This window comes from Poeciliopsis prolifica, unplaced genomic scaffold (genome assembly GCF_027474105.1).
Source record: "Poeciliopsis prolifica strain line A6 unplaced genomic scaffold, Auburn_PproV2 SCAFFOLD020, whole genome shotgun sequence".
NCBI lineage: Eukaryota > Metazoa > Chordata > Actinopteri > Cyprinodontiformes > Poeciliidae > Poeciliopsis > Poeciliopsis prolifica.
Window position 1 is genome coordinate 9,072,609 of NW_026562395.1, and position 26,088 is coordinate 9,098,696.

The 26,088-nt window shown below is 38.1% G+C and overlaps 1 protein-coding gene across 3 annotated transcripts; it reads right to left on the reverse strand.

The window, feature by feature from the left end:
* Positions 1–869: 869 nt before the first annotated feature.
* On the reverse strand, positions 870–25,478 carry map3k7 (mitogen-activated protein kinase kinase kinase 7). Of its 3 annotated transcripts, none has more exons than XM_055044322.1 (18): positions 25,285–25,478; positions 24,653–24,772; positions 24,456–24,566; positions 21,620–21,685; positions 21,487–21,532; positions 20,390–20,528; positions 18,485–18,613; positions 17,514–17,638; positions 16,347–16,477; positions 14,545–14,626; positions 13,315–13,445; positions 11,417–11,564; positions 10,783–10,863; positions 7,410–7,477; positions 6,656–6,749; positions 5,213–5,274; positions 4,997–5,112; positions 870–3,950 (listed from the first exon to the last, which is right to left on the reverse strand). In XM_055044322.1, the coding sequence occupies exons 2-18, from the start codon at positions 24,743–24,745 to the stop codon at positions 3,770–3,772; spliced, it is 1,803 nt and encodes a 600-aa protein (XP_054900297.1). In that variant the 5' UTR covers positions 24,746–24,772; positions 25,285–25,478; the 3' UTR covers positions 870–3,769. The 3 variants fall into 3 exon arrangements, with proteins under 3 accessions (XP_054900297.1, XP_054900298.1, XP_054900299.1); XM_055044323.1 differs by having other exon boundaries at positions 25,230–25,478; XM_055044324.1 differs by lacking the exon at positions 10,783–10,863.
* Positions 25,479–26,088: the final 610 nt, after the last annotated feature.

Genomic DNA, 26,088 nt, shown 5'->3' on the forward strand with positions numbered 1-26,088 from the left:
TTATTGTTACTGTATTGAAATGTCGCAGTGCAGATGCTGCACTGCGACATCAGGCCACAACTCCAACAAACCCAGCTACAGACAGAAAAAGCCTGTTGCAACGATGAAGGTGTTTTTAAAGCATTAGGGAACAAAAATGATATAACTGAAGTTATTTTTGCTCTTGGAAAGCTTTTCTGAAACTTCAACTCTACTTGTCCACAACAGAGCGACATTAGGAACCACTGCATCTTTTTCACTATTTTGACCACTTCTCATTTTCTGCAAATAAATACAACATTTTTGCTTGGAATTTCAGAAACATGTTGTCAGAAGTTTGTAGAATAAAAGAACAATGTTCATCTTACTCAAACATATAACTATAAAGAGTAAAATCAGAGAAACTAATCATTTAACTAAGTGGTCTTAAGTTTTTTCCAGAGCTGTATGTCAAACTTGACTTCAGAGAACTTTGACTTTTAAATCTAACATGTTGATAGTGACCTCTGTCCTTTTAAGAAGCTCCTGCTCTTTCTGACACTGTTTCAGTTTGTCATCACTATGCTCCTCCATAATGCCATTCACAACAGTTACTCAGAGCATTACCACATACAGCAACTACCAGTACAACAGCTGATACAGTACAACAGCCAAAATACTGTCTGGAGTTTTTCATCTGTTTCAGGATCATGTTGTTGAATCCAAAAATCACCTTGTTTTGCTCAATCAGGTCAACTTTCTGAACTATGGAGCAACATGAGCATCAAAATGCAGGACTTGTTCGCACAGCTGGAGAATCTGATCAATGATGAGCAGGAGAAGAGATTCCATCAGGACAGAAAAGAGACGGAGAATTTTGCACAAAGAAGACGTAATGTTCAATTTACATGTACTTACAAGTATTTGTGTTTATTATGCAATTTACAGAAATCCAAGTTTGTAACATTTAATTAATACATTTTGTTAGAAAACATTTTTTTCCTCCTAAAACTATTTTTTGAATGGAAAATATTCAAGGAAATGAACTGATAATGTCACAAAAATGTCATTAATTTAGTCAGAAGTTCAGATTTCTCTGAAATCAAAATAGAATAAAAACCTGATTGAGAAAAATGGATCATTTTTGGATCCAGCAGTGCAAAAATAATCCTAATTCAGTTGAAAAATGTAGATCTCAACTTCCAACCCAGTATACAAAAAAATATTTGTATAGAGATCATTACCATTATTACCATAATCTCTATGCAAACATTAATATCACTGCATATGAGGTTTCACTCTGTCTCATGCTCCACATTGTAAACCACTGACAGCAGAGATGCTGCTTCCTGCAGAACTCCTGCATCTGCTTTCCAATTACAGATGTTTCCACAACAAACTGCAGTCCATTTACACCCATCTGGAAGTATTCAGTAAATAAATGAGCAATAGTTTATGGTTTGGGTTCATTTAAGTTAAGAAGTTAAGACAAGAGAAATCGATCAAGATCCAGTCATTAACCCTTTAAAGGCCAACAAGTAAAAACAACAAAAGCTCATTTTAAATCTAATAAATACAGGAGGAAAAATAAGCAATGGTATTAAATATGATATTGCAAAATATAAACTGGTAGAATCTGCAAACTCCATGAAGAGGCGGACCCAGGGTGGGATTTAAACCCAGGACCCTGCACTGTTGCTGAGACGTAACATAAAAGCTGGATTTGTGGCTGGGATGAGGCCTGAATGCAGACTATGTGCAGAATGTAGTGAAGAGCAGGTTCATCGGTCAGAACGATCCCCCAACAGGACCACCACCCAATAGGACCACCACCCAACAGGACCACCACCCAACAGGACCACCACCCAACAGGACCACCACCCAACAGGACCACCACCCAACAGGACCACCACCCAACAGGACCACCACCCAACAGGACCAACACCCAACAGGACCACCACCCACTGTCACCTCCACCAATCTGACCTTCATGGAAGAAAAGCACAACGTTGCTTAAGGTTTGCATTATGTGCAAGAAGATGCTAAACTCTTTCTTTCCGAAAGCAGCAGAGTGCATCATCCTCACCGCACCATGCCCACGGTGGTGGCAGCAGTATGCTGTGAGAACGCTTGTCCTCAGCAGGAACAGATCAGCTGGTGAGAGTTGATTTGAAGATGAACAGAGTGAAATAAAAACTGATGAAAGCTGAAGCTGGTTTAGCTTCCAGCAGAGCAGCACAGTCAGGGTACAACGGTCTAGTCAAAGCTCCAAGAAAACTGAAGGCCATAAACTATCCACACGTCTCTGGGTGAAAAAGGGGCACCGTCAGCATGTTCTTTTATTATTCACTTTCTTATTCTTTAAAGTCTTGGAGAACCAGAAGTCATTTTCCTCCCATGCTCTCTCTGTGTTGGTCCATCAGAACTGACAGGAAAGGTTTAGTTTGGAACATGATAATGTAAAACCTTGTGGAAGGATCTAGATTTTTTTCCCCCTCCTACTTACTTTATTTGAGCTGTTTGAACACAGATGTTCAGCTTTCTGTGACCCGAACTCCTTGACTGTCTGAAACAGAACTTCTAAAAACTTAAAACAGAACTTCTTAAAACAATCAGTAACACAGTGAATCACTGCACAGATACACATCTGTTCACCATTCAGTTTATTGTAGAATGCCTTCTACATCTCCTTTTCACAGGAAGTAGGAAACACCTGCAGGTTACATGTGGGATGAATCTACCTCAGGAGGGGCCTGGCCACTTTAAAAACACTTACTAAAAAAGAAAAGAAAATGTCAGAGGAGCCAGAGTAAAATCAGTGACTGTGCAAACATATCTGGAGGATGTGAGGCATAAAGTACATCAAGTGTTCCTGTAAAGCTGTTAGGAAACAGATTCACACATTCCTCTGCTTTCTCACCAGAAAACATTCCCATCCTTGACTTAACGTTAAAATCTGCTCTGTTTTTCACTCTGCAATAGCTGTCCCATAAAACAAGCACTTAAATGCAGGCAACCTCTAAGGCAACATGTGAACTACAAGCAGACTGCGCTCAAACGCAGCCTGGACAGCAAGGGCCTTCCCAGACTGGTTCTGATCCGCTCCAACAGGAAGATACCACAGAACCAATTCGCCAAATCCACAGCTGGATATAAAATACAAAAACATTTCACACAACAATACTGAGGTCAAACAATCAGGGGAATCCACAGCTTAGTGTTGGCTCCAGAAGCTGCAGGAGGTCAAGGAGCTGCAGCAGCCGGACCTCCAGCTGCTGCTGGGAGGTGTGACCAGGAGGAAGGCTGCAGGAGGAGAACGGGGACCAGCTGGAGAGATTCTGCTCGTTTCCAGGAGACCAGGTGTGTTTTGCATAACCAGGGCACATTTCAAACCCGCTGCTAGCTTCTGATTGTTCTGCAGACGGTTAGCTAAAAGAACTCCATCCCAGTTTCACATTCTGAGGAGTGTCATGATGATCCAAACACACACTCACAAGGCAGCCTAGAGTCCTGAGTGCAAATGCAAAAAACCACACAAGCTCCCACTGCTGTGGCCTCAGCCTGTCCGTCCTGCAGCTACAGCTGCTTCTCAGTCAGTCAGTCAGTCAGTCAGTCAGTCAGTTTCCCACCCCTCCCCTCCTGATGGGGCAATAGTCACAGAAGATGCTGCAGCTATTTGTCTTCTTATAGAGTCTATGATGCAACATGCAGGACATGCTGGATTGGGACATGTGCGTGTGTGTGCGTGTGTGTGCGTGTATGTGTGTGTGTATGTGATGCAGTGAAGCAGAGAGGATGCTGGGTAGTGTCCTCAGGATGTGCCCTGTCTCTTCTGCTGCTGCACCCGGATCAGCTCCAGCTGCTTCTTGCACTTCTGGTAGTAGGTGGACAGACTCTTGTTCTCCTCCAGCAGCTTCTTGTGCTCCTGCACCAGACGGGACGTGTTCTGCTGGTCCTTCTCATCTTGGTCCAGTTCAGCGATCAGCTCTGTCCTGCACACACCCACACATACACACGCACACACACACACACACACACACACACACACACACACACACACACACACAGAGATCATTTTAAACACACACTTGAAGCAATGCCTTCCAAACCATTTCCAGGCTGTGCTGCCATGAAACAGCTTCAGTCCAGTAACCTGATGGGGTTTATCTGGAAGCAACTCAACAGTTCAGCAGACCTTTGGACAAACCTGGATCAGATTTCACAATGTAAGTAAAGTTGGTCTTAAATTGAATAAGATCTTTATGTGATCTTTGCACTTTACACTTGTTTAATTGTTTAACTGCTGATATGTGTTGCATCTATTTGGTTTGTGAAAATTCCACAAAATAACAGTTTAAATGCTTCAAACATTGAATCGAGTTGAGGTTTAAGAGGATCTAGAAGCCAAATAAATAGTTAAACTATTGGTTTACATTTTGAGACCAGGGTGCACAAAACCTACACATCTTATGTGGTAAACCTAAGACAGGAAACTTAATTTACTGAAAAGTCAATGTTTATTTTTTACTTAATGGAGAGGAAATCAAGTCTGGAAGTCATAATGTTAGCAAACCATATTTTCCGTATTAATTTAGACTTGTAATCTGACTCAGTTATGTTCCAGATTTTTCCAAGACTTGTTGACTACAAAACAAAACATGTTGTGCATGTTAGGATACATGCACAACATGTGACAAATGATTTATCACCTGGATTAACTTTTCATCATTTCTGAAGTTAAACCATGAAAACAAAACATCTACTAAAAGTGAACATTTTGATGCATCTTAAATTGATAACTTTTAATCACCATCATACTACTGTTACTGTTCAGTGAAAGCACTGAATGCTCCAAGCAATGTTCAGCCTGTTGAAACAAAATAAAGAGTTTAGTTTTATTTGAGTGCTGTTTCAAGGTGCAACGCTGCAATGAACCTGGTCAGTTCAGTTCAGAGGGAAGCAAATTGTTAAAGGAGAAGTTGTTGTGACTCAACAGTTCACAGGCAGGGACACCAGTAGCTGCAGCAGCTACACTTACTTCCGCTGAATCAGCAGGGCGATCTCAGTTTGGACTTTCAGATATTCTTGGGCCATTTTGCAGTGCTGCTCAAACACCGCCATGGACTCTTTGGAGTTTGGACAGGGAGCAAGAGGCTGGAAGACAGAGTCTGTTGTTAGGAGTAATGGAGACAAAAACTGAAAGGTGCTATAGACTACAGCTAATTAAACCAAGCTAGCAGAGAGGATGAGGTACCTGCAGCTGGTGATCCAGGGTCAGGTAAGCCATGGGAATAGAGTTGTCTGAGCCGTTAGTGTCTGTGAACAGAGCAGACTCAGATAAGCTGATGGTTGCTGTGGCTGAAGTTCTTCACCTCCATCACTTCAGATCACTGTGACAGTGAGGATTTAAAGACTTTCGCTCATATTGTCATGTCATCTCTACTTGTGATACAGCATCTGAATGGGATTCAAATGATGAACCAACGCAGTAACACTAACTTCCTCCACTTTACAGAATTGTAACGTGGAGGGATCCCAAGATATGTCTTTTGTAAGGTTTTGCTAGCTCTAGTGGCCTTTATGTGAAAGTAGTTCGACAGGAAACAGGTTAATGAGAGAGGGGGAAGACATGCAGCAGATGTTGCCAGGCCGAGAACTGAATCTGCGACCAGCACCACGAGGACTAAGGCCTCAATACGTGAGTCGTGCTTTGCTCCTGCGCCACCACATCATCCCCAAGTTATGTTTTTTAGTGGTTTTACAAGTACAAATAAAAAAAAAGGTGATTTGCAGAGACAAAGTCCAGAGTGTCACCAACAGCTTTCAGAAGTCACAGAATAAGGAAATGGAGTGACCTGTGTGATTAATCTCTGTACAGTGCTGGAAGCTCAGGTGTACCTCGACGGTCTCAGATCTTAGTTGGAGAACATCAGAGATTATCCAGCATCATACAGATCTGAGAGCCCAGCAGAGCTAGGTCCTACCAGAGGCCCTGGAGGGCCAGTCTCCTGTAACTCTGACATGTCTCCCTGGTCCAGCACATTTCAATCAAATAGTTGAGTAATCTCCAAAGTCCAGTCAAGTTCTTCACAGTCCTGATTATGACCTCTTTACATGAGGTCATTGGCCTTAAATAATGAGGCTAATCACCTCAAATCATTAGCCTCAGGTGTGTTGAAGCAGAGACACATCTAACGGTTTCAGGACTACGGCGCTCAAGACCTGGACCAGCCCACCTCTGATCTACATCTCCCAGAGATCTGTTCAACCAATCAGCTCATGTGTAGAGTATGACACGGTGGGTGGCATGTGCTGGCTAGCAACACCCCAACTGACATGCCAGGGAAGGAGAGATTTACACAGCTCAAATGGTAAAATTTGTTGTCATTAATTAACTAATCAATTAATAACTACAACTCTAACTGTTTTATAAAAGACCTGCATGAAGAGGACCACAACTGAAGGAAAGCCATTCAAGATCAGATTTCTCTAAAGGCCATGGACTGAACTCAATCATATGGAAGACGGTGCTGGAGTCAAAAGTTATTACTTTTGATATCAATAGAAAATGTGTGGAGAAAATGTACAAGGTAGTGAACTGGAAGTAACAGTGCACAAGTAATGTCATGCAGAGGTTTTCATTCGAAGTTTTAGGTAAGATGGCCAGATGATTTTTGCGTTCCAGGTGTGGGGTCACCTGTGGGGTCATCATGGGGGAAGTAGCTTCTGCTGTTTGTCTTGTCAGGTGGCCTCACACTGGGACTGGAGGAGCGGCTGCTGCTCCTGCTCCCCTGAAACAGGAAAAACACAGTCAAAAGAGAACTCTCACACACATACCTAGGGCTGCGTAGGGTAGAAATGAACCAAGACAACATGCAGTTCATGACACATTAAAAAAACACTAGGGCTGTCTGTCAACATTTCAACATTAGTTGAATATGGAAGCTACCCATTTTGACATGAAAGCCTCTCTCCCAGGAGGATTCCCTAATTCACATTAGTTGTGTTGTGGACTCCATACGTGGAATATGACTAACAACAGTGAAAGAAAAAAGTTTCCATGACAACAGCAACAAAAGTTGATCTTTTTCTACTTTCTTGTGATGCTTTGCTAGCAAAGGTGTGAACATCTTTGTGGAAGAGCTCAACATTTCTCATGCACAAATTATTCTGGTCGCAACATTTCAAACTCAGTTTGATTTGTTGTTCTGTTGAAACGGTAATGACCCTCATATACACATGTATAATACATGACTGAGCAGAACATCACTGACTCTATGATCCTGACAAATGTTCTCACTGTCATTTATGAAAAAGCTCCACTAGATTTCAAAGATTGTAAATATCACATTGAAATCCCATTTCTGCCACTTGGCGAGTTAATATCACATCAACAATCTGTATTGAAATTAGAAATATCCATTCCATATGATGCTACTACACTCCCTTACCTGACTGGACTCTGTGCCAATAGCTGGCAGATCCTGGACAGAGCGGCGTCTCTGAGCCTCACAGGTGGCTGAGGACAAGAGGACAGGACAAGCAAAAACAAGGGACAGAATGAGACCCAGAGAGGACCAGGTGGCTGTGGCGGGAGACACATTCCCTGCTGCTGCTCAACATGGGACTTATTCATTGGTTTATGTTTAGGCCTCCCAAAATAATATACTAGAGTTGGAGGTTTGTGAAGAGAGCTTTCACTACTTCCAGTCCAGCACACACATAGAGGTGTCTTCCAAAAGTATTCATACTTCCATGTTAGTCAAGCTTCCAGATATGATACAACCACAAACTTCAATATCTTTCTTTGCTTTGATATGAAAAATCAACCAAAAGCAGAACCTGGTTGTGACGAGATAGAAAAAGAAAATATGGTTTCAGTTGTTTCTGATAAATTTAAATCTGATAAGTGTGGCATAGATTTTTATCTCAATAGAATCATGTTTTAGTGCAATTAGAGTATTTTGGTGTCATTTTAGCAATTCTAAACTTGAAACTTGGAAACCTGCACACTCAGATACTGGTAAGTGTCTGTGGCCAGTCACTGTTTTGCCAAAGATTTTAGATTAGATTTAGGTCTGGACTTTGATCCAAAGTATATTATTGTAAGTCTGGTTGCATGTTGGTAGCAGGTAAATCCCAGTTTGAAGGCAGACTAAAATGTTTCCTCCAGTAATCATTTTAATCCTAATCAATTAACAATAAAAATACAAGATTGAGGTTGAAACTTAACAAAATGTGACAAAAAAATAATTGGGTAAGAATACTTTTGCAAGACACTGTTTCTGCAAACTAAGTCAATCCACAGCAGCTTCTATTAATGAGTGTGCACTGACAGCCTGGGTTGAATTACAGGCAAATAAAAAAATGTTTGGCCAACCAGGCCAAAGAGAACTGCAGCTGCAGAAGACATGAAGCATGTAAAAAGTATTAAAACAATAACATTTCTCCTCGCAAATATACTGTATTTTATTAATATGAAATTTATGTCAGATTATAGATCTTCCATAGGACACAAATTGAGAGGCTTCTTCAGATTTACTGTAATACAGGCCGCTACAGGACAGCCATCACTCTCTACATTAACTTTTTGAATAGGCTACTTTGATCGAATGAGTTACAACATTTAATTTCTCTTTAGGACCAATAAAGTATTTTTGAATTTGAATTACCCACTAATGTGCTCTAACATCACATTTTATGTAAAGGCCTCTTAGCTTTTACCACTCATACCAATCTGTGCAATACATTAGTAATAAGAAACCTTTTTCTTTTTACAGGTCATCAATTTAAACTGCTAATATTGATATGCTGAGCAGCAGAGATGCTTTTTACTGACAGATTTCGACTGGTTCCTTGGATTTCTATGACTTGTTGCACATTTTCTTCATGCATTCAATATATCTTCCCTCTAGTGCTGGGCAATATGGAAAAAAAATTCACGTATCACAATATGGACAATTTTATGTCACGATAACAATATATATCTCAATAGGCTACAATTAGTACATTTCAGTTACTCTCTAAAAGATCTGTCAAAATAACAAACAGGGCTCTGTGATTCTTCTAATCACAAGATTAAAAGAAATCAATTTATATTCATTTTTCATGTTTGAATCATAGTTCCAAATTTAAAGGTACATCTGCATAGAAGATGGCATAATGTGTTGTTGTTGCAAGCTTAGATAATAACCAAATTCTGCAGATATTTTACTCTACACCAGATATAAGGGTTCGTCTTACTCTGGCTGATATTAGGCTCTATGAAACACTTTAGCATGAAACACGAGGACACATGTAAACAAGGACACAGCACACAACACATCAGAGCAGACTTCTGAATTTCTTTTTGCTAAACTAAACATTTGCAATGTTGAAATTTTAATAAGTTGATGTATGCAAATTTGAACCCTGATCTATGTAAAACTATGAGCTAAATAACTTTGGATGTTACTGGCACTTGAATTGTTGAACCTCTTTGAATAGCTATGATGCACAAATGGCTCATAGGTGCTGAAATACATTCAAAATAATGTCCCTTTGTGCTATGGGAGGCAAATGCACACTTTTCAAATTGAACTTCACTTTTAGAATCTTTTCTATATAATTTTATTATAAAGTAGACCTACTATGTCAGATTTGTTAATCATCTTTCTATGAATCCTTCAAGCTACACTACTGAATACTGAAGCTACCTAAGAAACACTTACCAGATAATAAAAGAGTGGAAAAACAATGATTAGTGTTTGTGTGTGTGTTTTGGAAAAAGATGAGGACTGGCCATGACATTATGACACATTTAAATTTTAAAATATATAAAATTGGCCAAAACAGCAATGTTGATATTGGATATTGATATCAGCCTACATTTCAATAGCTCATCATCTCTGATCTAAACAATGAGTTTGATTTTTCTTGATCAGATGAAGTTGGACTGCATCACAAAGATATGCTAAAAAAACTGTTATGTTGTATTTAAAATTTTTTTATCAAAATTAGTGGAGTGTTTTTCTTGGTAAGTTCATAAGTAAGTTCATAATTGTCATATTATAACAATTATGAACTCAACTTTCATTATAAAAAGCCAAAAAGTGACACAAATGATCCAATGACTTTCTTAGCCTCTATCTGATCATATTCAATGTCTCTCACGAGTTGAGAAGAAGAAGAAGCCATTTCTGACACCCAGAGCTGTCCTCATTCCTTCATATTCATTCTGCTAGTAATAATAGCTCTGACCCTCAAAGCGAAGGAAATTAATCAAAATAACTTTAGCAAAGTTAATGGATTTAAAGAGAGAAAAAAAGGAACAAAGAGTCATGCTTTCTCTTAGTCCTTTATGCATGAAAGTCAAGGACAAAACCCAAAGAACTGGTGAGCCAATTTATTCTTTGTGCCCATGATTTGTTGAAGTCAAGACACAAAGACAACAGAACACAGAGCCATGAGTTAGCAAAGTTAATTCATCTGCACACTTGACTTGTAGTGATGTTCTCACTGATTTTCCAGTGAATTATCACAGTCAACTAAAAACTGATTTTAGAAATTACAAACTCAGATGAGAAAGTTTAACTTTAACTCATGTTCTGGTTTTGTTGACTGAAAAGTAAATCAGAAAGCACTGAAGCAAGGGACAACGTGCGGTTTCCCCGCGCCAGCACAAACACAACCGTAAATCAGAAAACTAAACAGCCAGGAAATTTAGTGGGGGTAAACAGGTAGAAACTGACACAAATGAGAGAACCATGTCAGCTGACAGCAACCCACAGGCTCAGTCAAGCAAGCTCTATCCAGTCACCGGGAAGCCCAGGGATCCAGTGATACCTGTGACGACGATCTTGGGGACATCCAGAATGGTCCCGAATGATGCAGTTTTGCGATGGCCTGGTTTATACTGGCTGCGTGCTGCAAAAACACACATACACACATACAGCTGCGTACACAACAAGCATGCAGACTGAGACAGACTGTGGGCCCACAGCATGACTGCTAATATGGGTCATGTACATGCAGAGCGGAGAGTGAACTTGTAAGAAAAACATGCACCCTGCCCATTCCAGGAGCAGTGCTGTGCAACACTTCTGAGAACATCAGCAGGCACTCATCTGCAATGCTTGACATTGTGGAGAACATTACAGAAACAGATTGTTAAAGCAGCATCAAAGCCTAGACAACAACACAGCAAACACTTAGGCATAAATGAAAGCAGTGGTGTGTTTGCTTATTTTCTCAGCCTGTAGAGGAAACATGACTGAACACTGTTTCCTGCAAGCCTTCAAGCTTTAAAACAAACTCAGCACATTGACATGTGAAGTTTCCAGAGTTGACAATATCCGGGTAAATAAAGAGAAAATGACGTCAGTATGTGGAAAAGTCCTCTCAAACAAAAAAACTGTAAATATATTTTAATAACTTTTACTCCCTGCATATTTTTGTGCAGTGTGATGTCTGCTTGTACCTGCAGGTGTAAACTGCATTGTGGGCTCCAACTCAGACAGGTCAGCACTCATTCGTTTGCTGTCGGAGGATGCAAAGCACTGTGTTCTTGCTGGCAGGCTCTCAACACTGCTCCCTCTGGACAAGGGTAAAGTTCTAAGTGAGTCTCCCTAAATAAAGAAAGACAAACAGATATTGTTGGTTAAAATAATTTCCTTCCAAAACAATTATTAAAAGGACACCCATCAGGGCATTAAACTGTATTATTTGCTTAAAGCCAAAGACAAAGAGAGGTGGAAAAGGCACTTAAGTTTCATAGTCAGGTGTTTTGGAGAAGAGAGCTCCTAAAAGCTAGATTGAAGCCAAAACTAAAGAGCCTTTACCTGGTAATTCTATCCCTCTAGGTCTCAGACCATAACCTTTACATCTCACAGGAGGAATCAAAATTATAAACCAACTGTACACAAACCAATTGACCTGGGCAGTAGAAAGGTATGAGGAGATTGAAGTTGAAGTAGACTGCCCTGATAGCCAGGAACTCTGTGAACCTTAAAGAGAGTACATCTGAAGTCAACCAAACTCAATGGAGAACATTGCTCCCAGTAGGAGTGTTACTGAATTCTCCTACGGGAGATGAGAGACAAAACACATGCCAACCAAGTCACAGCTGAACGAACATCTTAAAATTATGCTAGACTGTGACTGCAGAGAGGAGTTCCTTCAGTAGCACCCTGATATACTGCAGCTAGACAAGAAGCATTATCACAGAACGTGAACCCAGCAACCACACGAGCCACGTTCCACCTCTGGTCCATGTTCCATCACTGTTTTAAGAACAGAGCTTCTTCTTTCTTCTTTTTTTAGTTCCCTGTTTCTGATGCTGCTGCCCCAACAAATGACAGTAGAAGAGATGATGTTCTCAGCAACAGACTTACAGAATCTGCAGTATCTTCAGCATATCTGCAGCATCTTTCTGCAAACTTTATTATCGTTATAATAGTTAACAATGGTCTCAAAACACAAAGTTTTCCCAAGTGTATTGTAACCCTGGCGGCAGGCCATGCTTTAAAGCCGGAAGAGCAGACCAATCACACCTCTGGCATCTCTGCTCATTGCCTTGCACACTACCGCTGTTTGATCTCAAGTTTGCCTCAGCACGGATCACAGGAGCCTCTTTTCACTCACACTGGACACAGGCTGACTTGTATAGATATTTACATCAACCCCCTGTGAGGAATTATGTTTCTTTCCAGAACTCTACATCAAGGGAAAGGTTTGAACCCCACCATGTTAGCTCTGGTTGCACAGCTCTATGTAACTTGCAGCCGTGCTTTCAGGGGTGCGTTGAGTGAGTGGTGACAATGATTTATCTTTGTGAACAAAGAGGCGTTTACGTCTCAGCACCCTACCCAACGTGTGGCTTTACTTACTTTTCAGAGTAAAGATTATGTATGTGGTTCTGGTTGGTTGGTGCATTGGTGAATAACGAACCAGTGCTAACATCATCATACAGGTTCAGACCCGAGAGGAGCTTTCGGGCTCGCCTCATAGTCACGCATCACTCTGGTTTTATATTATTTAATTATTTTTTCTACCATCATTTTTCCGGTTACACGATGCATCAAACCATTTGTCCACTTAGTCAACTAAATCTGAAACTCTCGTCCCATAAACTTGAGCAACCAAAACAGTTTCTGTGGCGCTTATTAAGAACTCAACAAACATGAAATGGAAGAACTACTAAAGCCACATTATCAGCAGTAAATTAAATCTGATAATAATTTAGCAAGTTTTCTGGGGGAAACCCTGAAAACAACAATATTACCATTTGTCACAATCATTTCTGGGACAATTAATCGCCCAGCAAAATTTGTTACTGTGACAGGCCTAATCAGAACCTTACAATAATGTTGGCCTTACCTTTGGTCTGAAATGAGGTGCAAACTGAGGAGTGATCTTGATAGTGTCGTTGCTTCCTTGAGAATCACTGTGTTCCATGTTTACATCACTTCTGTTGCTTGTGCTGGTCCCAGTATAGTCCATATATGAAACTAAGATCCAATAAACAAGAAGGCACAAAAGATTTTAAATTATATGCAGTTTCTGCTTTGATTACTTTTACATCCGTCTAATTTAAAAGAATGTTTATTGAGCTTGAAAAACTATTTCTGTCAAAACAAAAATACAGAAGTACAACGTTAACCTACAACAAAGCACAGCAAATAAAAATAACCCACCCACATCTATTTAAACAGATGTACTGAATTACAATGTCCTTCCATACCACTTTGAAGCTGAAGTAAGAGTGGATTTTGATCAATCTTTATTGTATAACCTTCTGCCTTGTCATGTTGTCTTTTACGGCCGGGTTATTAAAAAAACCATTTACACTTGTAAAAAAATGTTTGAACCTTCACAACCTTGAAATAACTTACTGTATGTAATAAGTAAGTTAATCTCACATCATGGAACAACATGACAGTAAAAAAAGACAAGAACAGAATCAAAATCAGCAAATTAAACTTAATGTGGGATGCAACAGTTTGCAATCAGTGCTAAAGAACTGATTCAAAGTGTTCCAACAGAGCACAGAATCATTATTTATCCATTTCACCGTAAGAAGTTCACAGCCTTCAGCTGTTTCTGTGTGCAGTAACAGAAATCTGTACTACCCAATTTTAGAGAATCCCTGACACTACCTTTTGATTGGATTTTAGCTGGCAAAGCATTCTTTTTCTCCTCTGTCAAGTTAACATGTGCAATCCCAATGCAGCTAAGCCAGTTCAATCACTCACTGTATGAAGCAGTCACAGACAATTTATGCTGATCAACTGTTAAGTGTAAGGCAGGTGTTTCCAAAACTACTTGACAGTTTCTGCAATGTACTATACAACATTTTGATGAATAAAAATGTTTAGACACATGGTTTTATTTTGGTAACTTTGCTGAGAGAAACATCGAGCATGTGAGTTTATCAAGCCCTGAAAAAGTGTTGAGATAAAAAAAAAGTTTAGATACCAAAGGAATAAAACAGTGTTCATTCAATCTCAAATGACACAGCAGAATGTATAATCTGTACAAGAAGAAGCTAAAGACATTATGAAGCCAGAACAGACACAGTTGTAGAAAATTGAAAAGATTATTTGTTACCTGTACTGTTTGCAGAGTTGCTCTGTGGTTCATCTGAATACTGGTATGGATACTGAAGAGGTTCATCTGATCCTGGGAAGTACTGAGAGGAATAGCAAATTAACAGCCTGAATTTAATTTGACTCCATGAAATGCACAATTAAGTAAAAAAAAAAAAAAAAAAAAAAAAAAAAAAAACAAAGACCAGCTGTGTATGAAAATGTGGTAAGTTATACAATGAAGCCGTGGGGAAAAATGATGGATGCTAGTGATTTCAGTTCACCTGATGTTAACTTAAAACCATCTTTCAGTTCTCCAGGAGAGAACAGAGAAGGCCAGTGAGAGGAGATGTTGTTCATGACAAGGTCTGGAGTGGCAAAGAAATATGTCAGACTGGTACAGGACATGTATGAGACATGGTGTGAGACAGCAGTGAGGTGTGCTGTAGGAGTTCCATGTGATGGTGGAAGTGCATCAAGGATCTAAACCCCTTCTTGTTTGTGTTGATCTTATCTGACAGCCTGTCCATCAGACAGAAGGCTCCATGACTACAAAGGTTATGCTACAAACCATTGAGTTGCAGATGACATTATGATCTGAAGTGATGGATAGAGGGCAAATGGGAGAGATAGAAGTGTGGAGTGGAAAAGAGAAAAATGAAGATTAATCACAACAAGATAGAATTAATGTGTAAACGAGAGGAGAACAGGTGGAACAGTGTTGTTACAGGTAGAAGAGGTAAAGAAGGTAGAGTAGAGGAAGACAGTAGTGACCAGCAGATGTTTGGTTTACAGAGGGAAGCAACGAGGAAAGAACAGGAGACAGAACTGGAGGTGAAGACTGAAGCCTTGCAAGAAACATTTGACCTTTGTGATTGCTAACAAAGGTCATGTTAGGAGAAAGTTGTTTAATTGCATTTGTAAAGCAATGAGTTAAATTTTTATTATTGATCATATGAGGGGTGCACTGATTGCAGTTTTCTGGTTAATCGCTGATTTCTGGTTAATCGCTGATTACCACTCTTTAAAAAGTCCGGCCTGCTGATTATGATTTTGGCCAAACCAATTTTTTTGTCTGAAATGTCACTAAACATAGAAAGCAAGTTTCTGAGTTGGCAACAGTTTGTCAATTGCACCACGCAGATATGATTTGCATCTTTTCAGTCAAATATCTCTCAGTGCAGAGCACAAGAGAACAGTGTTTGATTTTTTTTGAGAACAGTGTTTGATTTTTAGACCTTTGTCGAGGAAGATAAGATTGGTAGATAAAATTGGCTTTACATATAATTATCAGCCAAACATTGATCTCACAAAATTAAGGAAATCAGTTGACAGATAAAATGGTGCATCTCAACATAAAATACTTATTTTCTACCATAATTTACAAGCAAATTACTTAAACATCCTACAATATGATTGTAGGATAAACTTTAAATAGCTTCTTTTGAGACCTGATTCACTTATTTTGATTTTGTAGTTATGATCTGTGATCTGTATTATCTGGTAAAGCAATATGTTTAAAGCTCATTATGAAATTTACTAAATTGTGTGCTTTAAAAGCTGAAACTTTGCTGGATTTCTTTTTCATTTTCTGTCTCGTAATTGAAGTGATTAAAATTAGCAATGATGAAATTTACAGGCCTCTCGTCCTTCTGAAACACTGCAGATTTCTTTCTTTAATTTTTAATGAGGAACATTAGAACAGGAAGCTACTTGATATGAATCTTCCCACTTATCCAAAGAAATATTAATTTGGAGACTACCACCATCTGCACTTCAATGAAAATGTGCAGAGGGTGTGAGCAATGGGAGAAGACATACTACCTTCATTAGATGAGTCATAATCTTGACTATTTCTTCCATGGAAGGCCGCTGAGAGGGGTCTTTAGACCAGCAGCGTGTCATCAGGCTCTCAATGGGTTTAGGCAAATTCTTGATGAGTGGCGGTCTTGTACCTAAACACAGAAATATTAGGTTAAAAAAACTAATCTTGAAAGACAGAAAATTTATTTTTTACATCTTCAGAATGAATCAGTAAAGATCCACAGATACAAATTCGGTTCTATATTCAAAAATAATGTGCAGTGCAACATTTTACACACAAAAATGTACAAAAATAAATAAAGCATAACGGTGTGTGGTAATCCAAACAAACTTTTAACCTGCCATGAAAATGTCCAGCAGCAATGCAAACTTTTTAAAAATAAATTTAACACTTAAGCTCCGGGCTGTGTCTTTTTAGAAACTCCTGCTCTTTCCAAGCCTTCAGGAAGTCAGTACAATATGGCTCCTCTATTAACCCTTTAACAATGTTTTTTTACCAACGGTCCTCTGAGAAGGAGCTCCTAAAATGAGCTCAGGGTTTTTGTAATAACTGAAGTTAACATTTTATGTAATACAATTATTTTATGATTTATAAAATGTGAAAAACACACAATACTGCCCCTCTAAGTTTGCTTTTAATTTTATTTTCTGTAAAGTAATGCAATAAATACATTTAAAAGGTGTTTTGAAAGGCACCTTTAAAAATATATATATTTATTAGCTGTCATTGAAAACAGATTCAAGCAGAGGTCGTTGCCATGGTTATTCAGTCCAGTGATGGAAACTTTCTGTGTATTTATACCAAACTGCACAGTGTGGAGAAATGACATGCGCAGCTGTGCTGCCCAGTTCACCACAAATCTGGATTCATGAAGGCAACATGTACACATTTTAAACATCTGGATTTTTTTCTGTTCTGTAAGTTTCAGAATTTCTCCCAACAGCAAACTTTCAAATGCTGCGCACTCTTTCATACATGAATTCCATGATCATTTTCTTTAATCATTGTGTACAGGACAATAAACTGCAGGTAGTGCTGCGTGTGTCAGTAGATTGTAGCCCTAAAGGCACAGATACGTCTGAGGCCTCTTAGTGGCCGACAGCTGGACTACGGCCTCTGGATCCCACACACAGACAGACGACATTTAAAAACACAGTGTGACTCACCGTTGTGAACAGCCCACATAATGCGAAAAGCTGGTCCACCAATTTCATCAAAGGGCTTCCTGCGAGTGATCACTTCCCAGAGAATGATGCCCCAGCTGAAAACATCACACTTCTCGCTATAATTGCTGCCTGCAATTACAGAGGGAGCCACAAAAACACTGAGCACATTTTCAGACAGAGGAAACTCAAACTCTCATACTGATGACTGATAAAATCAATTCTCTGTGGCAAATTTAAGATGAGAGAGAAAGATGTGCCTGAGAAAACAGAGCAGCAGAAGAGCAGTTTTTATTTCCTCGTTGCCTTCAGAAGGGAAAAGGATGAAAATATACAAGCAATTTTTACTGATGAACAGCTCCTGTGTTGCTTAATTACAAGGCCTCTGTTGAAGAATAAATGTGCACATCACAAACCTATTTTAAACTTGCTGTGCTGGTGTGTTTTGATTGCTCTTTACACCAATGCAAATTAGTTGTGAAGAGTTCACGGAGAGGCCAGGAGAAAGTTGTTTAATTGCATTTGTATCTCGCCTCCAAAAACAAGATAATGACTAGATGTTATTTCATCTTTTCTCCTGACCCTCTCGCCAAGAACACATCTCATCATTTAGTGATACATTAGGCTGCTGGCTGAACGAGAACACAAATTCTACACTGTAGTGTCCCCGGGGAAATAAAGGCACAAGTATCAAACCATCCATCTTTTTGCCTTGCTTTGGTGACTACCATCAATAAAGCAGAGTGTACAATGTCTGAGGATGAATCAACGATTAATGTATCCTGCTGGCAGCACTAAGATGCAATTAAAGTGAAAAGTGCCTGCGTAAAGTGAACTATAAGAAGGAAAACGAAGAAATGCTTGAACGGGTTTGTGGCAATTCAGAGAGAATGTGCAGAAATAAATAAAAACAAACATATCAGGATGCATTCTGTCCAATAAAACCAGGAGGGCAGCAGGAACGCCACTTCTACTTGCCTTCAAATACCTCTGGAGCCATCCATGCTGCACTTCCTTTGTTGTTGGTCATGTGGGTCTGGATATCACAGGCTGTTCCAAAGTCACAGATCTTCAGCACTGTGCCACCTGCCACTAGAAGCAGACTGGAACAAACAATGGAACAAATAAAAGCAATTAGAAAAAAAGAGCTACCGGGATGTGCTGAAATAACTGCACTAATAAAATCTCTCCCAGACAAAGATTTCTTTCTAGACTGGTTTTTCTTCTACATTTTGTAAAAATACCAGTTTGGCTAATTCTACAAACAAAAGTAAGTAACACCACCAATTGCAACAAATGATACCCATAAATTCAGTAAATAAATACATATAACATATCCCATTATGTTAGATGAATGCATCAACCTAAGGAGAGAAACACGTTTCCCTCCTTAGGTTAAAGGGGAGAATCATCTCCTTCTGCTCTGGCCGATGTGGGAAAACTTCTAATCATCCCAACAGCTTCAAAGCAGAAACAGTGACCAAATGTTCATCTTCATAGTTGGAATTAGTTGGCTATTTTAGGAGTGTTTATAATTAACATTTTCTATTTATGGAACTGGGTACTGACCCAAAGAAGCACAAATTCAGGATTATTGAATTCCTTTTCAAGAAGGTGCAGCATTTCCATTCATCCACAAGTTTTCTCCTACTCATATTTTATTGATGAATGATACAACTATTAATCTTTAAAAACATTGGAGTTGTGCATTTTTAAAAGTATACTGTTTTTAAATTAGTTATTCTAAGAATTTATTTAAATGAGTATGAGATTAGAGACATTATTTTATTGACATTTTTTACATGCAAAAAGAAATGTGTTGCCATGTAGTAAATAAAGCTACAATAGACAGAATTAGTATTAGGTTGTTGAGATTATTTTATATTATCTTTATATATTCTATTTTAACAAATTATTCAAGAAAAAATAAATTCTGATTGAGGAGTTTTATGTTTCAGTGAATATGTTGAACAAATTGCTCAGTCAACTAACGTCTAAATATATAATTTGGTTTCTACTTTCATTTTGCCAGTAAACTGGTGGATATCCTGAGGAGCAGCCAGAGTTGAAGAAGCACAAATTCAGGACTATCTACAATCCAGATGTGCTAAGCAACGCTACATCAAGTCTGTTCTCCCTGAGACTGTCAGACCTTTTAATATACACGTAGTTGTGCATTTTAAATGATGAATACATTTTTAGCAATGTCTATTTTTCCCAAACAAGTGAAAATGACAAAAGAAAGACAAGATATTGCAAATTATTTTTTGGTCTGAAAATAAAACTCAAATTGCAATGAAAAGTCTTGTTCCCCTAAAAGAAACTTAAGAAGTTTGAAAACCACAGTTTAAAAGGAATTTGTTCCTGGATAACAAAGATTATCTGTGAATTAACATGTTTCAAGTGTGTTAAGCACTTTAGATCTCAAAGATGTGATTCAATAACACTTCACTGGCTGTTAAACAGCTTATATGTGGCGAAGCAGTGAATACTGAGAGAGCACAAGTTTTAGGATTTTTACTTCTGCTTCCTTGGGACTTGTTGTGGTTGTCTTTATGCTTGTATCATGGTTACGTACTTGACACAACTGAGAGACAACTTTCAAACCTTCAGCAACTTGATATTTTCTAAGCAGCCCCGTCTCTGAACTAAACTAAATCGCTTCTGCATTCCATTACACGTTCTTAGTGTTTTTTTTTGTTTTGTTTTTTAATAAATAACATTCTTATTTTTATGATGTATAAGTTTATAACTTGGAAAGTAAGCAGTTTTTGCCTCTCTGTGTTTGTGAGCTAGCAAGATCAGAGTGAAGTCAAGGCACTTCAGTGATAGTTACAAAAGAGACAGCGGTGTGTGTACAGTGAGGAGAAGTAGCATACTTCGGTGGTTTGAGGTCCCTGTGAATGAGAGCCTTTGGTTTCATGCCATGGAGATAGGCCACACCCTGGGAACACTGATAACACCAGCTCATGGCATGGGAAGCAGTGTAATAAGGGAGGGGTTCAGCACCATGCAGCACTGCGAACAAGAGAACGCAGTCACAAACACCACTATGGACAACAGACGCAAAAACAACAGCAAAAAACCCCCCAAAACTGGCAGAAAACTGGATCCTGCAGGCACACAACGCAGAGCCATATATTTACCCAAGTGTCTGCTGCTTCAACAATTAGACAAGATAAAGCTGAGACTTTACAGTTAGAAACAGCATTCACATGAGATCCCAAAAACAGTAAAGGCATGGTTTCAAAAATATTACGCATGGACGAGAAGAGTGTGCAGAATGGAAACCATGAACAAGCTCATATCACTAGTCTATGTTAAATACTGACAGCTCTACATACAATGCACACCTCACAGCTTCATTAATTAACCAATTATATTCAAATCATAATTATTTTGCAAATAAGAAGTCCACAAGTTTCTGGACAAATAATAACATTTCATTCATTGTGACTTGAGTCACATTTCTCTAAATGTTGGGGAATAATTTTTATATCCTTGAGAAAAAAACACAAGAGAACATAGTCCAACTCTGGAATCCAGCTGAGCTGCAGCACAATAGAATCAAGCTACAGAAAAAATGCTGAATTTACCCAAGTCAACTTCAGCTATGCAGACCTTCACATAAAGATGAAATTCATTCTTAACTCAGAAAAAAACACATACCTGTAAGATAAAACATGAGGGCATCTTATACTTGGTGTGCACGTATAAGTTTTTAGTGAGAACAATAAAGTAAAAAGCTTCAAGTTTATTTTTTTCAAATTTATTGTTCTCAAACCTTAAAATCTCCAGTTGAATTGATAAAACAGTCACAAACAGTACAAACACTGAAAATCATAGTTCAAAAACCGGTTGTCAAGAAAATCCAACAAGTTTCCCATCAATCATGCAACAGTGAAAAGGTAAATTAAAACAGGGTCATCTCAACCCTGTGGTCTTTAAAGAGTGTAACAGCAGCATCTGGACTCACCATTGTACAACGATCCACCTTCAGCATATTCCATCACCAGGCACACCTAAAGCAGGAAAAGAGCAGAGAAAACCCTCTTCAAGAAACCAAGACAGAAAATTCATGGCATGTACTCACTCTTCAGTTAACTTACCGGACTTTTACAAGAGCCATACAACTTCACAATATTGGGGTGGTTGACTCGTGAAAGCTGCCTGAGCTGGTGATAAAGACGAAACATCATATGTCACAGCTCAGCAAGAACATTTTAACTGCTTACCAAACAATATGTATTCAACCAACACATATTGTTTGGTTAAAATGGCTGCTGGCGGTGAGTGGAAAACATCAGGCCAACATTCGCGCCTCTCAAATTATGTGTTACATGACTAATGCCAGTGGGAAACAAGTGCAGCCCTAAAAGATGACAGAAGAGCTTAAACAAGTTTTTATACAATTTAATCAGATTAATCACATGCTTAACTTTATAAGCTTGAAAAATAAAAATGCAGATTCTCAAAAAAATGCTTAAGAAAATGTTCCATCGTCTCTAAACAAACATCTTGGTCTTCCACGTTTTCAGGAAGGTTTAAAAGAAAAGTCAGGATTGTTCCTGAAGTGGACCAATAATTTTCTCAAAAACAATTTCAGATTCATAAAACATTTCAATTGGTTGTAAAAACTTTTTAAAACAAAAACTGGAACACATTATGGATAAAATATTATTATTACATGTGTATAAACATAATTTCTGATCATTGATGCTCTTATTCAATTTGTGAAAAACAAAAATTGTTTTGAATTTTTGCAAAAATATTGTTTCATCTTTTTGACATGAAACTGTTTATCCTCTAATTAGCTGAATGCATTATTACTCCTCAAGTAATAGGATAAAAGGAAATATAGCATTCAAATATAATTATGTAACTGTTTTAATCACAGTTACATAATTAAAACTTCTGCAAACCTGATGTTGCTGCTGCTATTCACTGTGTTTGGTGTTTAGAAACATAGAATTAATATAATTCTAAGACATCATTCCATGGTGAGCACACTCATTTACTAATGTATTAATACATTTGAGTAGATAGGTTTATAAACACATTACCTGTAAAATACATGAGCAGAGTTTATAAAGAAGATCATTTGCATACAACTGTAATTCTTGCAAAGTTATTTTAGTGGCTTTCGGGAAGTAAATAATGGATAAAAGCACCAAAGCTAAAACTCAGAGAAAATTTGAACATAAGGCATTTTCTTGACAGTAATAATGAGGCTGAGGGGACACAATAGCCAAAAGCAACACTGAGTTGATATAAAAGAGGCTGTGATACACTGAAAAAAAGTTTTCTTCTTTTTAAGCTCCAAACACACCTCTGAAACTCTAGTTTGCCAGTAGGGTTAATAGGAGAAGGATGCCTCAAAAGCAACAACCTGGCTGGAGAAAGGAACTTGCACAGCAGTGGCAGTGTACGATATAACAAAAGAAAACCAAGAGCTGACTGCAGGTTCTGTGATTTGTGGACAAAACCTTTACAGCATTGTTTTTTTCAAGCCTACTAGTACAAGTTTGGTTCAGGTTTCAGATGTAAAGTCATTATTACAATTTAAAAAATACAATTATCCTCATTAAATGATTTGTGACACAAATCATTAACAATACAAAAACCCCTGAGATGGCAGATGATCTGTATGCCTTTGTAAAGGCCTGTCATGGTATTTTGCTGGATGATAAATTGTCCCAGAAGTTATTGTGATATTCGTAATGCAATGTTAATGGCATAATTCAGGAACATATTGTCAAAGATCAATAAACCTAAAATTGTAATGAACATTTAAACATTGGAACAGGAAAACATTTTAAATATCCAGAATAAATAAACAAAACAAAATAAATGACATATAAAATTAATTATGAAGTTTTTGTCTTTCAACAAAAGGGCAAAAGTAAAAATAGTTGAGACCAAAACACCAGAGTTTTGTCACCCAATTTATGGCAGAGTGAGAGAAAAATGGAAAATGTATAAATTATACAAATTCAAATTATTGAATTTGTTTCAATTTATCATGTGATTAATTAGTTAATCACATAATTATTTATTTAATTATTGTGACAGACTTTCTTTTGTACTTTCAATCAACACTGGACAGTGTACACTGTTAGGGCTGAGCCATTTCCACACTGCACACTATCTGCACTGCCTGGTAGGAAATCCCAGCTGGAAATACAGCAAGAAAGGCCCTGAAACTTGAGAGGTTTCTGACCATTTACTAGCGTCAACTAAATCACATGTTGTATTGTGAAATGCCTAAAATTGAAATACAATCCTTTTGTGTTTGAACACAAAAAAAACTGAACTACAGTGTTTTAGAACTACAATAATAATAAAAAATCACCAGTGGCAACAATAAAACACTCAGCTCAGGTTTTCAGTCATTTGCTGAAGGTGTTTCACTTTTCAAGATATTTCAGTCCCATATCCTTCAAAAATTAAAGTATGTTTTACTGATGGACATCAGAGGTTGAGCAGAGTTCAGGTACGTCAGTGTTGTCAGAGACAACCAAGGTGATACTTTTGGATGCTGCTCTAATCACACTAATATCTTTCAACAATATAAAATATTATATGTATAAAGTATGCTTATCTATTTGGGTGCCCTCTTTGGGCCAACTTCCAACTCAATTGCTCACCCTTATCAATACTGATCAAGATTTTTTTCAAAATCATTTCCATCCGATTCATGTAAAATCAAATTTTACTCCAGAGGAACTTAAAGCTTTACAGGAATTAAATCTAACAAAAACATTATTTTAAAACCGGCAGATAAGGGTAGTGCTATTGTGATTTTTGACAGAGATCAATATTTACAGGAGGGATATAGACAACCTAATGATAAATTACCAAAAATCTGAATTTCTAACTTGACAGTGCTGCTACTGCATGTTATATAGCACTAAACACAAGAACTGTAGTAAGGGTAGACACTACCTCGACAATAAATGCCTTCCTCTCTGATTCACTCTCAATTGTCTTTATCGCAACATCTTTGCCTTTCCACTTGGCTTTGCAGACAACTCCGAAAGCTCCTCTTCCCACCACCTACACAGGTAACAAACACAATAACATTCAAAATCATGAGTAATTACCGTACTATGTAAGCTTCATACTCTGTTGGTGCAACCCACCTCTTCAACTTCAATATCCTCATAGTTTATTTCTTCAAACGGATATCCAGGTGGTGTTTCCAGCATTTCAGAGGGCGGCAACGTTTGAGACATTACTAGCTAAAATAAGCCAGTAACTTACTGGATAAAAGAGAGTTTTGTAAGATATGAAACAATAACAGCTCGTAATTACCATTACTTATAAAATTCAACAGAACATATATTTGAACGTGAACACGAATTTAAAAAAAGTGTCAATTTTATGATTGTAAAGCTATTATCAAAGGGCATGTCTAATTCACTGAATGAATTGGTGAACAGTGTTTCTAATGTTCTGTTGGAAGCTGTCAAAACGGCACAACCACAGCCTTCCTCCAGCTGGCTACTCAGCACGGGTAACAGCAACAGCCCTTTAAAAACAGCCCAACAACACACTCAGAATAACTTTGGCTTTTTTTGGTCAGTAAATTAGACAATACAACTCTGACAATATCAAAGCAGAGCGGAAAGAACTACGACTTTGCATCTGATACACTACGGAACCAGGTGAAAACAGGTTATTCTAGAAAGGCCTAGAGCTTAAAACTAGCCATCTTACGTTAGCCTTGTAGCCTGATAGCTGCTGTTAGCTACAGGGACTTGAACAATCCTACCCTTCGTCGTAGATGTGTCAGCAGTGCCAAGACGTAGACATAGGGATGTTATCCACTACTCCTGTTCTAGAAGCCGAAGGATAACGTCCATCTTTAGAAAAAGCTTCTCCCTGTCCACTGGACAGCCAGACATAACTTCTTCTCAACTCGTCAAGCTGCCTTGCTCGGTATTATTCTTTGCTGATACTCAGCAGCTCCATCAGGAAGTGTGTGCACACTGCAATTCGGTCCCCTGAGCTCTTAAACACTGCACCGCCTATAATAATAATAATAATAATAATAATAATAATAATAATAATAATAATAATAATAATAATAATAATAATAATAATAATAAGCTATTTAAAGAAAAAAACATTTTAAACAGCAGCATTATTAAACTTAGCAAAAATCTTTAGTTTTCGTCAGAAGCTAAACTAATCATAGTTTAAAATGGTTGTAGAAAATTACTTTTTAAATTCTTTCAGCACTGTGCCTCCTAACTATCTTTACTCAGCTAATATAACATTACTTAAAAGAACAATTTAAATTCAATTGAATAAAAAAATGCTTTATTAATCCCAAAAGGAAATTAAACATTGTAACTTACATTAATCGAGGTTTTTAAAATAATTGTAGATGCTGATCCCTGTGGGCAGAAAGAATATGTCTGTATTACACAGACTGACTCTGACTGAAGACACTCTGTTGTTGTAGAACAGTCCATTGTATTTTTCATTATTTGAGGCAGCCTTTGCACAATGATCACAATAATAAGGTTTGACTTAACACTGTTTCTTTTGAAATCTGCAATCACCTGTTTTG